Source organism: Panthera tigris, chromosome A2 (assembly GCF_018350195.1).
Source record: "Panthera tigris isolate Pti1 chromosome A2, P.tigris_Pti1_mat1.1, whole genome shotgun sequence".
NCBI classification, from domain to species: Eukaryota; Metazoa; Chordata; class Mammalia; order Carnivora; family Felidae; genus Panthera; species Panthera tigris.
In genome coordinates this window covers 95,926,661-95,943,955 of record NC_056661.1, presented here as the reverse complement: position 1 = coordinate 95,943,955, position 17,295 = coordinate 95,926,661, and the positions used below count along the sequence as shown (strand labels likewise).

Sequence of the window (17,295 nt, the reverse complement as noted above, 5' to 3'; positions counted from 1 at the left end):
GTTAGGAGCAACAGTATCTAGAGGGATTAAATAGAAACATCAAATTTATTCAGCAAGACTCCTCACTACTACATGCCAATAGTAAATGTCAACAAGAGAGTTAAGATGAAGATACCCCGAGGGGAGACAGGCTTGAGAAAGCCACATAAGTGGACATTTATTTGTGTGCATTTCCTGACCATTTTAAGCAAGTTTGCAATAAAATTCACTTATCCCATCAGTTCCAGTTAGAATTATCAATTGACATTTCTGTGGAAGAATCCTAAATTACTAAATATCTAACTCTTTTTTCTCAGGAAAGCACAGTAATAGAACATTCATTATCATCCATTTTAACTGCTTGATACTCATGCCTTACTTACTGTTAAATTTTGAATATTAATTACTCTTGCCTGAAAGTTAATAGAGATATATGTTGGAAGATGGGGGGGGGGTGTCTTTATTGCATTACATTGTCTACATTACATTACATTGGCCATATCAGCACAAAAGGAGGTTTTCCACTGGGACCTTCCAGAAGCAATACTGATTCCTCTCTACTCATCAGCATTCACTATTATTCTGTCACATCTACATAGTGGATGGATAGATAACACTTTATCTTCTATAGCATCCACTATGATACATCTCCAGCTGCCTTCCTATTGCTCCAAAGAAACCACTAAATCAATGGCACCAAAGATAACCTCCTTTCTCCCAACCCACCCTTGACACAACAGGACACAAAAGATAACTGCCAGTCATATCTTGGTAAACTGTTCACTCATAGAATAGTGGTAGTAGGAAAAGAAGCAAGAATTATGATCAAAAGGGAGTTCCTTAAGGATAAAGATTTTGTGCTAAATCCAAAGGTATAAAGTCTCTTGTCAAAGGGGAAAGATATAAAGAGTATTGGGTTTCAAATTCTTCTAGGAGTTTTAGTGCAGTCCATTCCATGATTCCCTCCCCTTCTCCTCACTTGTCTGGTCTATTGTGAACAAAATATGATAGCCAGGTAAAGAAAAATTTAGCATTACACTGAAAGATATGACTCCTTGTACTAATCACAACAGTTATTCCAATGCACATTTTCTCATGCATCAGTAAATTCAAAACAACTTTTACTTTTTTTATTGCTTGCGTCTTTCCTCATTTACTTTGAATGTGACTATAATTACACTGTCTTATAAAGGACTGAACACTGCTCTTCCTTATCCTCTGATATCAGACTGTTTTATGCAATATGCAAAACTCAAGGCAAATATAAATGCTTTCTCATATGACTACAAGCTCCCAAGAGCACACACATACATACATATGGTCCCAATTATTTGAAACAAATAGTGTGGCAGATTTACCCCAAGTAAGCTAAAACCATGAAAATAACATCTAGCTTTAGTCTTAAAGTATGACATCTTGAGATTCATACCTAGGTAAATCATTATCTCTTCCTCACATTTGAGTGACACTTTGGGCCAAGACAGATGTCAATTATGTTCTCTTATCCTCCTGCTATTAGAGAATCTATAGTACTTAGGGTTCCTTGTCTTGCAAAGAGTAAGCAATGTTCTGTCTATCTAAATAACTGTTTCTTTTAATCAAGAGGAACGAAGTATAGCTAACATCAGGGTTGTGCTATTTTCTACTTAAGACCTTTCAGATCTGACAGATCATGTTCATTCAAGCAACAAGATATTTGCATTGAGAACAATTGAGCGCATAATTACTCATGTTAAGTTCAGTTACCCTCTTTAGCATCCTATACCTCTCCTTCAGAGCAGTAATCATAATAAGAGTAAATAAACAGTTATTTAGCATATAAGGTCTCTGAAGGCAGAGGCTGTTTTGTTCATCCATATATCCCTAGTATCTACCAAAGGTCTGAACCATATGGTAATGTGTGTTGGATTTTTAAATGGGTACACAGTGATATGTGTTAGATTACTGAAGGAATTTTAATAAATTTAAAGTAACTCTAACTTGCTTCAAAAAGCTGAGTTTAAATGTTGTCAAGTAAGTGTAATAAAATTTTTTTAAACTCAATAAGCAGAAATTATATTGAAACTTTAAGACACAAACTCTTATTATATACTAGTCATATTCTTCCTTTGGAGTCTAATAGTTTATCCAGCTTTAAACCTTCATTTTCTCATTATATAATTAACACCGTACCACATACAGGTTTTAGCTACTGTTGAACAACAGCATAATGTCCAATATTAGGTAGTTAATACCTATAGTAAGAACTTGGCAAATGTTCAGTATGATTCAAAGTATAAGATATTACACAATCTAGCACTTAATGTAATTCTCTGATATAATGGAAAACTACTGGCCACTGCTTGAAGAAGGAAATTGCTCTTATGTAAAGATTTTTAATTAAAAAACATGAGTATCAAGCCTACAAGGTGTCAAACACTGTTCTAGGTGCACAAAACAAATCCTTTAGCACTCTCACTCTAGTGAAAGAAACGGAGAAAATAACAGGCAATCAACAAATATATGATATGTCAGAAGGTGGTCTTAAGAGAAAAAAATAATAAAGTAAGGATAAAAGGGCCAGGGAGTAATAAGCTAGAAGTAGAAGAAGTCGATTTTTGGTTTACACAGAAGATTGAGCATTAACCAGTCATTTAAACTAATGTTGTATATCAGCAGATTATTGAACTCTACCTGATCAGAAGAAAACCAGGCATGAGAACAGCGGCACTGTGTGATGCATTTATCCATACTCTTTAGTTCTGGATAATGCCAAGTGTCGTTGGTTTAAGGCAGGCAGAATCCAGTAATGAGGCCACAGATATTTGCCCCCCAGTGAGAAGAATTATGAAATGCTATTATGACTATATGGAAAATGGCAGGTCACAGGTTTAATGTACCAGTTGCAATATTGAAGAGTTTATGCAGTATAAATGGGTATGATGTTTCCCATAAGTAATTTTTTCTTTTTAAAGCCTTAAATTTGCAACCTACTTTTATAGTACTATTATAGAACCAGTTATGTTTGGTTTATTTAACAGAGTTTTCTGCTGTCAAATAAAGTAGTACAGGGGTGTGTTTGTGTGTGTGTGTGTGTGTGTGTGTGTGTGTGCACATGCGTGTGTTTAAGTTCTTCTCTAAACCCTTCCTGGATATAAAGTTCTGCATTCTATCCCTGCTCAGCAAGTTGAAAAATTTAAGATATCCTGTGTTAACTACTTACTAATGGTTGTGCTTCCTGAATGTTGAAAGATGTAGTTACAATAATCAAAATGTTTTAACAGATGCCCTTATTACTTAAATCGACTTTTTACAACAGATAATTGCATTTTCTTTTGATTCGAAATTTAGGAAAGCATTGTTAAAGTAAAGCCAGACCATTCTCATATTCCATCTTTCCCCAGAATTTCCTTTTCAAAATTCCTGGAATCCTAACTTTATTCCATGAATTAGGAATAATTACTATGATCAGTCATTGGCATCATTAATTGAATGTTTTAGATTTTCACATTATGCTAAATGTTTTTTGACTGGATCAGTTATGGTAAATGCAAGATTTTTATTCCTCTTGGATAATCATTCCAATTTTGTTATAGCCATCCTGCAGGACTCTCTCCATTTGCATCAAAAAGCGGAATAGGATATCCAAACTAATGTTTATTTATGTGATCTTCACACAAATACGTATGTACAAGCTTATGAAATGGAGGAGAAAGGAATGAAAATTCCAACAAATTCTTTAGTGTCCAAAAGGTGGGAAACGGCTATGCCAACAAGCAGTGGCACGTGGATGGGTTTCATCAGATCCAAACCACAATATGCCTTATAATGAGATCAAATTTGAGCCTATGTAGAATTCTGTGCCTGTGTCTGAGCTCCACCATCAGGAGGATGTGGAAAGGGAGAACCACAGAGTTGATTCCAGTTGGAATATGAGAAATACGAAGACGTTGGAAAAAATAGCAAAAGAGAAGAATGACGGAGACTTAATAAAGTCTGTGTCTGTGATGGGTCAAGGACACAGATTCAGTACTTTGTCAAGGGCAGCCTTGGTTCTGACTTCATGCTCTGTTATCCCATTTGCCACACAATTTCTGCCTGGTTACATCAATGAATATTCGACTTTTCATCTGAAGCACACTCCAAACCCTAATGGTTTCTCTTGTAAGAGTCCTTCTCTTAATTAATTTCATGACATTTGGTATAATTAAAAGTGATTTTATCACTCACTCTTTCAGTTATTGTATGAAGTCACCCTGAGGACTGAAAACTATGAGCTACTGTGACTAGAAAACTGTTCTTAAAAATCAGGCAGAAAAGTAGTAATGAGTCTTAAAGATGGGACCAGCCTCACTTATTTCTATATGTCTCTCATCTATTGCTAAAGGAAATAATACAAATATTACCAAAAAAAATTTTTTCCAGGTATGTCAATATTTTTGGCACCGGTTAATGCTTTCTGTTACTTTTTCCTCCAGGAACCTTGGCTGCCAAAGGGTAACTCTGCACAAGAACATGTTTCTGACTTATATTCTGAATTCCATGATTATCATCATCCACCTGGTTGAAGTAGTACCCAACGGAGAGCTTGTGAGAAGGGACCCGGTAAACACTGCATGATTTGCTTTTGATTTGTTCTTAAGGATGTAGTACACATGAAGAGTGAACATGGTGCTATTGTGTTTAACTGAAGCAACTGTTTACATGTGTGATCATATTTACTTTTACAGTTGAGTTTCGCATCAACCATGACATATCACTTCTATATAGTTATTGGAAGTAATTGCTATATGCAGTAGTAAAGGGCTGGGAATAATTCAGTCATAACCAAACAAGAATTATACAACAAATCTTGAGTTTTTACTATGAATTAAAAATTCATTCACATCTGTGGGAAGTTTACTGAGCACATCTTGTGAACATGGGCAATTTGAGGTGTACTAAGGCAATGCCCCAGTGTGTCACTAATGGGTTACAGGTGTCCTTAAAAGTAATTCCCCTTAGCATCCTGACACCAGGCTGGGCTTGCGCCAGTCAATTTAGCTATGGGTTGCTATGCATTTACTCTAGTAACCCACATAAATACTGTCATATTCTATGTCTGCATAACGTGAAAAGGGTTTAAATACCCCTAACTCACTCACTCTCAGCTCCCAATCTCTGCCGCCGATCCCTATTAACAGAGCTCAGCCGTAAACCAGAAGGCAAGGAGGCCAGGATGGAGTTGTACAGATGTGTTTCTCTGGGCCCAGGGCAGTGGGAGCAGGGTGGAGAGTGCATTTGAGAGCATGAACAGAAGCTATTCAGCCCACAGTAAATGACCAAGGGATATTTTTATTTTTGTTTCTCTGCTTAACTGTGTTATGCAAGCATCTGTAGATAGCCTCATCTTTCAAAAGTGGCATTTGACAGTTCTGCCAACCCAAAGACAAAAATGCGTGAAATCTGCCCAGAGCATGCATCCTGTGTGACAGTGGCATGGCATGGGAAAGCAGCTTAATTTGGCTTCTAATGAATCCACAGTGTTAATAATTTTTGCAGTGCGAATATATCCAGAAAGGTATGATGGTCCATCTCTTAAGATCATGGCATCTGTTATCTGAGTCTTATCTTACCTACAGAATGTGACCCAATGGGTTCATCTTGATGAGTTTACTTTTTGAATGTCAACTGATTTTAATAAACATAATTTCATTTCCTTTAGTCTTCCCAAGACCCCAGGAAAGGGTGGATATTATTCTCATTATTAACTGAATAAATTGAGGCTCAGTGAAGGGACGTGTCCTCTGTACTGTGGTTAGTTAGAGATGGGATTCAAACCCAGACCTGTCTCACACAAATCCCATCCTCTCTCCTATATACCACATGGAGCTCTTGATTAATTTCCTTAAGAAGATGTGTTCTTAAAGAAATAGTCTCAGCCATTCCCAAGTGGTAATTGCCCATAATTGGGCATGTATACTATGTTTCATTAGGGAAGCTGACACCTACTAAAATGTAAAAGCAATTAACTAAGCATCTCTCATCAGAAAAGGCTCAAATTTTTGGTTTCCCATACAACATTAAGTGTGGAAATCCTGACAAATTACAGTCTGTATGGAGTAGGCCTGGAAATGGCACTTTAGTCACTAAATAATCATGGGAGCAACACTCAGTCACGTTATGAAGTATTGTAAATTCTTGAGTAACCTCTGTCCCATCTCTCTTGTGAGGGTTTCATACCCCTGTATCATTCCACCATCCCTCTCTCTGGCTCCTAGGGTGTAGGGGGCTTCTCATCCATTGTGAAATCATACTAAACCTATTATCTTCCTGAAATAGTCTAAATTCAGGATTTTTCTGGATTCACTATTGAATTACAGAAGCCATTTAACCTTATCCATCAACGAGAAAAATAAAAACTGCCCTGCTTACTTCCAAGAACTTGTCCTGGAGTCCCAAAAGTAGCACAAAGCTTTAATTTTTTAAGCTTTATTTTCTTCATTTCAAGAGTGGGGGGTGGGGGGTGGAGAGAGAGCACACATGCGCACATGAGCATGGAAGGGACAGAAAGAGAGGGAGAGAATCCCAAGCAGGCTCCATGCTGTCAGCACAGAGCCAAACACAGGGCTTGATCCCATGAACTGTGAGATGATGACCTGAACCTAAATCAAGAGTCAGATGCTCAATTGACTGATCCACCAAGATGCCCCGAAGCAGAAAACTTTTAAAAATTCCCAAAGGCACAGTATTGCAAATGATCGCTCACACAGTTGCTGCTAACTCTTGCCCTATAACTGACTTCCTAGGTCTCTGCACTTGGCTTCCCTGGTCCATTTATTAGTCTATTCATGGCTCTTAACAGTGGATGTTTTCACTTTCATAGGCTACTTTAGGGGCACACATGTCTATCTGCTCTGCCAGTTACCATGCATAGGCTGCCTCCTAGCCAACAAGTCAGCCCAGCTCTGCCTTGCAGCTTCTCTCTTGCCTAGAAACCTATAATAAAGCCTATAAGCAGATGTTTAGGGACCCAGTTCAACAGCTCATCTCCTGGGAGAATGTGTGAGCATAGGAGAGCCAGAGAAATTAACAGGAAGCTTTCTTCTGGTATGGAGGAGTGAGGGTGGCTCTGTTGCACACATTAGGCAATCTCAAAATGACATAAGTTTGAAAAATGGAAAGAAGTTTATCTTTATGACATGACTAGCACCTGGTTCTGCCAATCAATATATTGTTAACCTAACAGACTTGTTATTTTTAGCTATGCAAGAATAAACTTCCTAGGGAAAAATTGTAAAATCTTGAAAGGCAGAATTTAATCCAATCAATCAAGTGTTGTCGATCACCCAAAACTCGAATTTTAGTCTTCAAGCTGAACTACATTCATAGAATTGGGGGAAGATGGCTATTTATGACGTCTTCTTCACAATGCCTACGAATAGACTAAGCCTCATATGGAAACAGCCATTGCTGTTGTATTGCAACCAAACATGTGGGGTTCAGTCCTTTGTTTACCTATTTCCAAGTGTTTGTGGGGTTTCTTAACGGAGAACACAGGAGCAAAAAGTCTGGGTGAAAAAGAAGCCTCCTCTCCTCTGAGGTTAGACAAAATGAGAATAAGCCACCAATAATAAGCCACTGACAGTGGGAAACAGGGAACGTCATAATGTGTGAACACAATGTGCCCTCTTTCACATTTCCAAAAGTCTGTTTCTTCCATAAAACAAAATTTGGAAATTCATGCCTTTTACCAAATATATATAAATAGTGTAGACTAAACACAAATGACTACAACAACAAAAATTAATTCATGTTTGTAAATTGTGAAGCATACACTTGCCCCCCCACCAAAAACTAGGTCATTTGGTTTTAGTACATTTTCTGTTTGAAAATAGTCATTGTTTTTCAGTGAGATCTTGTTAAAACTTTTCTCCAACTCTCTGTATGCAAAACTTGGGGCTGCTCTGTCTAAGCAAAGTTCAAGAAAGGGCAAGAAACAACCTTCAAGTAGACATGTCTTCTATGTTATTTATTCATCCTTGAAACTGCTTATTTAGTATTTCCAAGAGAGACAACAGTCTTGAAATCTGTGCTGTACCTCACCTTGAAAACACATATTCCGTCATTAATGCACTCAGAGAAGCCCAATTTCTTAAGTATCGTTTCCCATCCAAAGACAATGAAATTGAATTGCAGTTGAAGCTATAAATTCTGGAATTGAGAAGGGAGAAATTTTCCCTATTGTGATATATTTACATTTACAGGGGATAAACAAGAACTAGGAGAAGTTTGACTAGGAAAGTCCCATCTTTCCTAAGAGTAAAGTTCTTCACTGCTTAAAAAGGCAGAAAAAATAGCATCCAAACACCGAGAATCAGGTCATCAATATATTAGTAAGTCACATGCAAAATTGTATATTTAAATGTTACTTTAAATGAATCATTTGAAATATTGCATTTTTCTTGAAAGAGTGACATTCCAGAAAACACTAGATTATGGTTCTCCATAGCCAAGAAGACTGGAGATAATAAAAGCCCAAGAATAGACCCCCCCAAAAAAAATTTTTAAAAGCACAAGAAATTTTTGAAAAAAAGAAGTTATTGGACATTGTCAATTACATATATCTATTGAAATTACAACTAACATAAAAAAATAACCACAGTCATAAATTAAAGTATATTTGCCAGCATTCCATTTATCTGTGATTCAGGTGTATGTCTCCTTTAAAAAAACAACAACAACAACAAAATATGTAATTTTTAAACCCACTTTTTCTCTTAAGCAAACTAAAAGCAGAGTTGTAGATTATTTTTTCATTCTGACCCAATTCTCAGGTCACCGAATCAGCAGTTAAGAGGCAAAAAGATTTTCCTTCCCAGTGCCCAAGGGAATATATTAAAAAGAAAGTTATTTCTTGTAAAAGGAGGCTGCATCATCCCAAATGCTGTTGCACTACTTCTAGAAGAGTTTATTTCGTTGGGGGGCAAAAGCAAACAATGTTCTCACTCCTCAGTAGGGAATCCCTACGGACTTGCAGCCCCTTTCCCATCAAAGTAGCTAGTTTCTTTCCTTGGAATTTTTTTGGTTAGGCAGATTCTCTCCTGTAAAACCAAGGGTGAGAATTTCATTCCTTGACATTCTTTTTTTAAAAGTTAAACTCAAAATAACTCATGGCACAAATAAGGGCTGAATAGAGCCTCAGTTTATTGAGTGATGTGAAAATTGCCCATTGTCATTTGTGTCATTTGAGTATTTCATTTCCATAATACCTAAAATTTCATTTTCTTGTTCCATCTGCTTATTTGATGATCTTCATGTAGAGTCAGGAGGCAGAATTAAAAGCATTGTTCTTACTGCATCTAAAGGAAGCTGGCAGCATACTTGTCATTTTCTAGGAAGAAATGTCTCTCTGAACTTTTTATCTGGGTCTGAAAGGGACAATACAGGGAGATTAGTTTTTACTGGGAATCTGGGCATTTTGCACTTCAAAAGCCAAAATAATCGAGACACATTTTCTATAGCCTCTTATATAAGCAAAGTCTGAAAAACAAAGTGGATTTCTTCTAATTCTAATTTGTTCAGGACAGTTGAGCCACCAGACTATGTCAGAACTTCATCATAGTCACAGAAAGATAGGTTTGGAATGATTGCTGAGATCTAAGGCACCAGAGACAGCTGAAAGCCAGGGTGGAAACTAGAACCCTCCTACCCAGCCCAGAGGAGACTGGTGCAAGGGAGGGCATCTCCATGTGAGAGAGGTGACAGGGACAGCAGAGTTTTTGAGATGAGAGGTCAATGCAGGTAAAACTAGATTGGAATTATCCAGTTTAGTAGCCTGTGGAAGAAATTAGATTGGGAATGAAAAAGTATGATGGATTTGAGGGATGATGCAGAGAGCATGTTGCCAAGATGTGGTAATGAAATGAAATATCCTACTCTGGTCATTTATGCCATTTTGTTTTACTTACACATCAAACCAATAAATGATATTTTAACCAAGATTATATGGTTTCCCATATGGGTTTGAAGCATTTACTGCTAAAATGGCTATAAACATCAACCCAACCTCCAGTTTCTCTCATCTGGCCAATCTGGGTGGTTCCTCTGCACAGGAAATCAGTGACTTACAAATGGTACCTTGTGATGTGGTTTGTGTAGCAAGGCTTCATGTCAACATTTACAGCTAGTTTCCCCTGCTTTGAGAAGGTTATCATGCATTTTATGCAGAACTGCTTATAGATTTTATTCTCAAAAGCTTTTAGTTGAGATAGAACAACTCTGTTGGTTGTATGAAGGAGTTTGTACATTGAACCAACGCTGTTGGTTCATCGCTAGAATCGCTGTGCTTAGCTGGATTGCTCCAAATTGGTCTTGCTGATCTTAGAGGATCTCAAATCCTGTAGTTCTTCTACTTACTTAGAGATTATTCTGTAATGTTGAGCAATTTACTGAAACCCACTTTCCTAATGTGTAAAGTGGAGATAATGATAGCACCTTCCTCATAGAGTTGTGTGTGAGGGTTAAATGAACTGATACACTTAAAATGCTCAAAACCAGGCTGGCACATAACAACTGTCAAATGTTATCTATTATTACTTATATTATAGTTGTTACCACAGCCATGAGGCCTTAAGTACTTGTCATTTTCTAACCGTGCACCTAGTTTCATTTCTGTGTTATATAGCATAGGAGATTGGAAACACAGAGCATTTGTAAATTTTGCTTAAATCCAAAAGGACTAAGTGTAAAAGCCAAATGCAAAAAATACTTAGAGGTTAGTAAGTCAGAAATAACCAAAAGAGCGGTGGTCTGAGAAAATAAAACTAACTCAGTCATGGCTTGAGAACTTCTAGTGAAGAGTGACATAATATCCTCATTATATCATATAGAGAAAGACCCTTGAGCGTAGCAAGCTGTTAATTTGTTTTCCTTCGTCACATTCCTAACAGGCTTTTTTTTTTCCATCATGTGTGTACCCTGCTTTTCTGTTTACTATGGCTTTGTTTTCTGAATACTTCCAGAGCACTTCCTTTGCCAATGTGTGGGTCATCTTCCAATGTACTTATCTTAGATGGGACTTTTATCTCCAGTGCTTTTTCCCCCCTAAACACACTGAATCATGACTATAGTTCCACAGATTCAAGCTCATTTTCTCTGAAGCTTTATCAGAAATCAGCTCAGAATTGCATGACAGACTCGCATTTAACTGAAAATGTTACATCCTGAAATTCCTCTGCAGAAAGATTGTGGTACTTCCTTACAAAGTTATTTAATGCTGACTTTCTGACTGGGGGATTCTTCTCCTTCATTCAGCTAGCTTTAAAGACTGTACAAGTTGACAGTTTTCAAGTTGATATGAGTGCCTTTTTGCTCCTCCATTTATCAACTGCACTGGCATCTTGACAAAAAGTACTGTAATTTCTCCTCATGAGGTTTTAGTATACATGTGACTCAAAGTCGGGACTTCTCCCACCGCATTGTGAGTCTCCTGGAACATAGATAATTAGGATTATCGGCACTGGAAGGCCAGCAAGTAACTAAAACAGGAGTCAGATACTGAGGAAATTACATCTATACCCTAAATCCACTCAAAGAGGGGCCCATGGAAAAACAGCATCAGGATCCCCAGATACTTGATAGAAATGCAGAATCTCAGGTCCTATGTTAGACCCTCGGAATCATAATCTCTATTAGTAGGGCCCAACAACATGCGTTTTAACAACCCCTCCCAGTGCTTTTTGATGCATGCTAAAATTTGAGAAAATCACCCCCATAGGAAGGTCATCACTGTATACTCTTTTGTTATTACATTTGAACTGAACCTATTTTGGAGGGGTACACTATAAGAGGCTTTCAGGAACTCATACCCATACCTTTTCGACTTCAATATCAAGGAGTAGATTAGAGGGAATTTTCAAGCTTGTAAGATATATGAAGGGATAAAGAGGAAAAATTAAGCAATATTCCTTTTCTAGTTCTCCATGTATCAAAATCACCCTCTCACTTCAAGAGAAGAGAGCTGGGAAAATTACCAGCTTAAACGAATGTCAGTCTTATTTGATCCATCCTCCCTGGTAGACAAACAAAACTTTGCCCACAAATTCACAGCACTGTTCACTCCAGTTCCAAATAATTCAGGGAAGATCAGGGAGATGAGCCTCCATTTCCCAAAAGTTTGTGCCCACACAAGACAGAATGATCTACAAGAGGCAGAACAAGCCAGAGATGCAGTGCCGGCTGGTGCCCTGTTGATGTACATATATATGTTGGCCAGCTCTTCCTGGAACATTCAGAGAAGAACAGAAATGTGATTTCTAGAAACCTATCAGACTCCAACAAAATTAACTAGAAGATCAGAGTCCTTTTTGTTTTGGCTTTTAGATGTGGTTAGCCTATTTCTCTCCTACAAAGATTTTCTTCTCTGCATTTTTACTCATCACTCCTTCCCATCTCCTACTTCTTCTGGATGGTTTCACCCCAGTTTTCATCTGTGAACAGTTCTGGTTGTCTGTGTGGAAGTGGCTAGAACACAGACAAAGTTCTAATCCAGGGAGCCATTCACAGGAGACTGCATTGCCCCTACAGGTCTGACTCCTGTCTCCCAAGGAAGCCCCACATTGACTCTGAAAGTATAAAATCCCTCTTTCAATGGCCCTGGGCCCAATATGACATGTTTCCCTGGAGAAACCAGAAGCAGACCTTTCCAGTATTTCCTGATCCACACATCCAAACACACCCTCAAATGACACAAAACATTTCTTTGGAGTAGGTCTATTGCAGCTACACAAAAAGTTCTACAGAGAAGTTGCCCTGAAAAAAGTAATCAAAAATCACCCTCATGGGAAGATACTGAGACCTTGACTATTTAGAAATATCATTTAGAAATAAAAATACCTGGGTCTCCTGAGTGACTCAGTCGGTTAAGCGTCCAACTTCAGCTCAGGTCCTGATGTCGCAATATGTGAGTTTGAGTCCCACATTGGGCTCTGTGCTGTTAGCATGGAGCCTGCTTTGGATCCTCTGTCCTTCTCTCTCTGCCCTTCCCCTACTCTCATTCTCTCCTTCCCTCTCTCCCTCCCTCCCTCTCTCTCTCTCTCTCTCTTTCTCTCTCTTTCTCTCTCTCTCTCTCAAAAATAAAAATAAATAAACATTTTTTTAAAAAAAGAAATGAAAACACCTCAGAAAAGAAAATTTGCACTCCTGTGATAGAGCAAAGTAAATGCTAGTTTGAAAAGCAGACATATTATAGGCAGGAAAAACCTCAGGTAAAAACAAGAAGGTGAAAATCTTCACTGAAACCTGAAATTTGAAGACATGAGGGGTCAGGCCAGATGTAAGCTACCTTTAAAATAAATAATTTATATCACATTCTAGAGACACATTCTCATTTCTCCCTCTAAATTTTGCACATTTGGAATGCAATTCCATGGTTGATAGGTTGGGGAAACAGAAGACATGTCTAATAGCACAAAATAATCAGTCACCTAATAAAGAAATTGATTTAAAGAATACGAAGTTTTACTTAGAGATTTACAAATTATTCTCCTTAAAATGAAAGCCTAAAGAGAGAAGCAGTATAGTGGAGTTGTATCATAGTAGGGGTGTTGGGTATTAACATTAGCCTATTAAAATAAAATTCGCAAATCATCAAATTATGCTCCAAAATCCCTTAATTCATCTGTCAAGTACAACATACGTTCCTGTACAGAAATGCTTATGCACATGAAAGTTTGAGGACACTTTGGGTTGTTTTTCTGGTCGTCTTTCTCTGCTGGGAACTCATTCCTTGCTTAAAAATAGCTTCCAGAATGATAAGGGACCACTTACAAAAGGGAGACAATGGCAGTGATAAATAACATCACTAATTTTCCGCTAAGCCTTTTTGGAAACTTTATAGCACTGATATTGCTTTAGAAGGAAAGAAGAGCAATAGGAAAGATGAAAAAGTAAGTCCTTGACTCTAAAAATGTAAAATAATTTACCTTTCTTTGATTATATACCAAAACATTCACATATCTCATTCTCCCATAATATGTCTCAACACACAATCCACAACTTCAAATGATTAAGTAAGGGAAATAAAATGCTTCTCGACATCCCTCATCTCATCAGATCCAATATCTCCCATTTTGTTTTGGTCCTATAACTGGGTAAAATAATGTTTACAATGAATGAGAAATAAACACATACCTCCAATCATATCACAGAGAATGGGAACATTTGTAAATTTTTTCACATAAAACTAAAAGCTAATTATGAAAACCCTTCTTCAATAATAATACTTTAAAACTATCCTGAAATCAGGGGTCCCTGGGTGGTTCAGTTGGTTGAGCATCCAACTTTGGCTCAGGTCATGATCTCACTGTTGGTGAGTTTGAGCCCCGTGTCGGGCTCTGTGCTAACAGCTCAGAGCCTAGAGTCTGCTTCAGATGCTGTGTCTCCCTCTCTCTCTCTGCTCCTCCCCTACTTGCGCTCTGTCTCTCAAAACATAAATAAACGTTAAAAAATTTTTTTTAAAAATTTTGTAATGCTTTATTTTTTGAGAGAGAGAGTGAGACAGAGTGTGAGTGGGGGAGGGCCAGAGAGAGGGAGACACAAAATCCAAAGCAGGCTCCAGGCTCTGAGCCATCAGCACAGAGCCCAATGCGGGGCTTGAACCCACGAACCATTAGATCATGACCTGAGCTGAAGTCGGACGCTTAACAGACTGAGCCACCCAGGCGCCCTCCCAAATTTTTTTTAATAATAAAAAAATAAAAATAATAAAACTATCCTGAAATCAAAATTCTTTCTCAAAGTTGGGGGTAGACTGATGAAGTGCCCATAAAGTAGGACCTTTTTCAATCATTTGAGAGCATGTTTTCTCTTGATTTTGTGTTTTCTAAAGAAATGCTGTTTGGAATGGTGGGGTGGGGAGAAAAGACTGAGTATATTTGACTCAGACAAAAGCCTGTTTTCTTTTAATTGAAATGATAAGGGAAGCAGCAAAAGACATACTTTCAAATAGGTCTCATAGAAAGATGGCCATTGTAGAAAAATGTTTCAATTGCATCCATAAATAGTACTTCAATGGAGAGCATCCCTCTTAATGTCACATGCAACTCAATTTAGCTGATAAATAAGTCTTGCATTTCTCCCTTATGAGAAAAACAAGTGACTATGGATTTTAATAAGCTCAAAGACCTTGAAAAGTTCTGGATGATTTACATGTAGTGTAGATAATTGAAAATTGTGAACCATTGTTAAAGAGTAACAAGCAGGTATATTACCAAAACTAAACTACCGCGTTTATAGGTGACTGTATTTTTAAATACATTATTGAAACATTATCTCAAGACTGGGAACATATTAAGATAAACTGCAAATCGTGATGAAAGGTAGCGTTTTCAGAAAGAATTTGTGTGCCCAGTTTGAAGATCTCTGTTGTACCAGGGCTAATGGGTATAAATGACAGGGAGTAGTTGACCTTGGGGATGCTACCTTCTAAAAATCCCAAAACTTTGAAGAACATCACAGGTTCAGGAGGGCACCCCACACGCCGCCAGGGATCCCACCCAGCATTGTAAGTTTTCTATTGGTATCAATAGCCTGACCCCTGCAGACATTTGCAAGAACCATAGGTCTCTTAGGAAAAAAGGACCCTGGAATTTATTTGTTAAATCTTGATTAAGCAGCTCTTGTTTGGGCACTTGAGAAATAAATTAGGAATTGAAATACTTTCAGATGAACAACATTATAAACACTACCCAAAGCCATATTCATTTAGATTTAATTAGCACCTACTGCTCACCTACTGTATAAGTATCACTGGGTTTAAATCCTGTGGGTAGAGATAGAAAAAACAGCAGACAAAAAGATGATCAGGCAGACACATATTTAACAGTAATTACATGTTTACTCAATATGTAATCTAAATGACCACTGAGTAAAATTTAATAAAAGATTAACCTGGTAAATTTAACCAATATAGGCCACAAATCCTTCTTATTCAGGGTTTGTTTTTTTTTAATGTCTTTTCCTTCAAGCAAATTATCTAGAGATTGCTTATCGATTCCTCTTCCCTGGCTCAAGTAAATATAACTTTGCACCCTTCCTTCTGTGCTAAAATGAACTGATGAGAAAACATTTTTAGAAGCTTCAGGGAAATATAAATAATCATGCTTAATCACTCAAAATCACTCTGAACCTACTGCAAACTTTATTTCTACTTTAAAACGACTTAGGAATAAACTTGCCAACTTCGACTTGATAGAGTTAATATAGAAGCTGAACCTATTCACCTGATATTCCATTTTATCAATGAAAGAGAGAAATTGCAAGTATTTTTTTTTGTAAAAGAGGAGAGTTTTTGGTCACATATAAAATGTATTATGAGAATGAAGTATGCGTTGGCTTGGCCCTTGCCAAAGGTTTCCAGTGGACAAAGCTTACCTTTGGCAGCCCTTCCCTGGCCCTTCAAGACACTAAGTTTCTTGGAAGTAGGATCTATGTTTGACAGCTGTAATCTTCCAGCCTAATGCCTTCCTCCAGCACAAGAGTAATAAGCATTTGTTATGCCACATTCCAAATCTGCACCTCCTAGTATCCTCCACCCTCCTTCCCTTTCATTTCTTCAATTCTTCTACTCTAAATTTTCTATGAATGATAGGATTAAAATGTGCAATCCTTTCCAGAGGTGTGACATTTTAATAAGGAAAACAATCGTAAGCTAAAGAAGTGAAATTATGTGGCATTTCAGACATCATGAAGATGGTGGAATAAGTTCTCAGAGGCAAGATGATATTCCCTAGCTCCCTTTTAGACCTGGTAACATACCCATAGGGCAAATGGTATCAGGAATGGTTCGTGGTAGATTTTTCAATGGCTTAAAGGTAGGATATAGGTTGTGACCCACTGTTGCTTACATTGCTTCCATGGAGCAATAGCTGATTTCCTTTCTACTTCTCAACCCAAAGCCCTTCCCCTGTCCCAGCACAATAGAACATCTCAAAAACACTGACTACCTGTTGTAAGGTTGGTCTTTTCTAAAACAACAACAAAAAATTCCAAAGCAGTTTTCATATGGAGGCATTCTTTCCCCCGTTGAATGGTTCTTAAACACACTGACACACAATATTTCCCAGGCTGTACATATGGGAAGAATTTTCTTAAGTGTGTTGAAAGATAAAATTGGAGGAGCGCGTGAGTGGCTCAGTGGGTTAAGCCTCTGATTCTTGGTTTCGGCTCAGGTCATGATCTCTCTGCTCATGGGACAGAGCCCTGCGGTCAGCCTCTGCACTGACAGCATGGAGCCTACTTGGGATTCTCTTTCTTTCTTTCTCTCTCTCTCTCTCTCTCAGAATAAATAAATAAACA

At 37.7% G+C, this 17,295-nt stretch overlaps 1 protein-coding gene across 1 annotated transcript in view; it reads left to right on the top strand.

Moving 5' to 3' along the window:
- The window catches only part of CALCR (calcitonin receptor), a 59,421-nt gene that overhangs the window by 21,374 nt on the left and 20,752 nt on the right, over positions 1–17,295 (top strand). Inside the window, exon 6 of the mRNA XM_007076701.3 lies at positions 4,437–4,563. Coding sequence (XP_007076763.2) covers positions 4,437–4,563 — 127 coding nt within the window. The remainder of the gene's footprint in view (positions 1–4,436; positions 4,564–17,295) is intronic.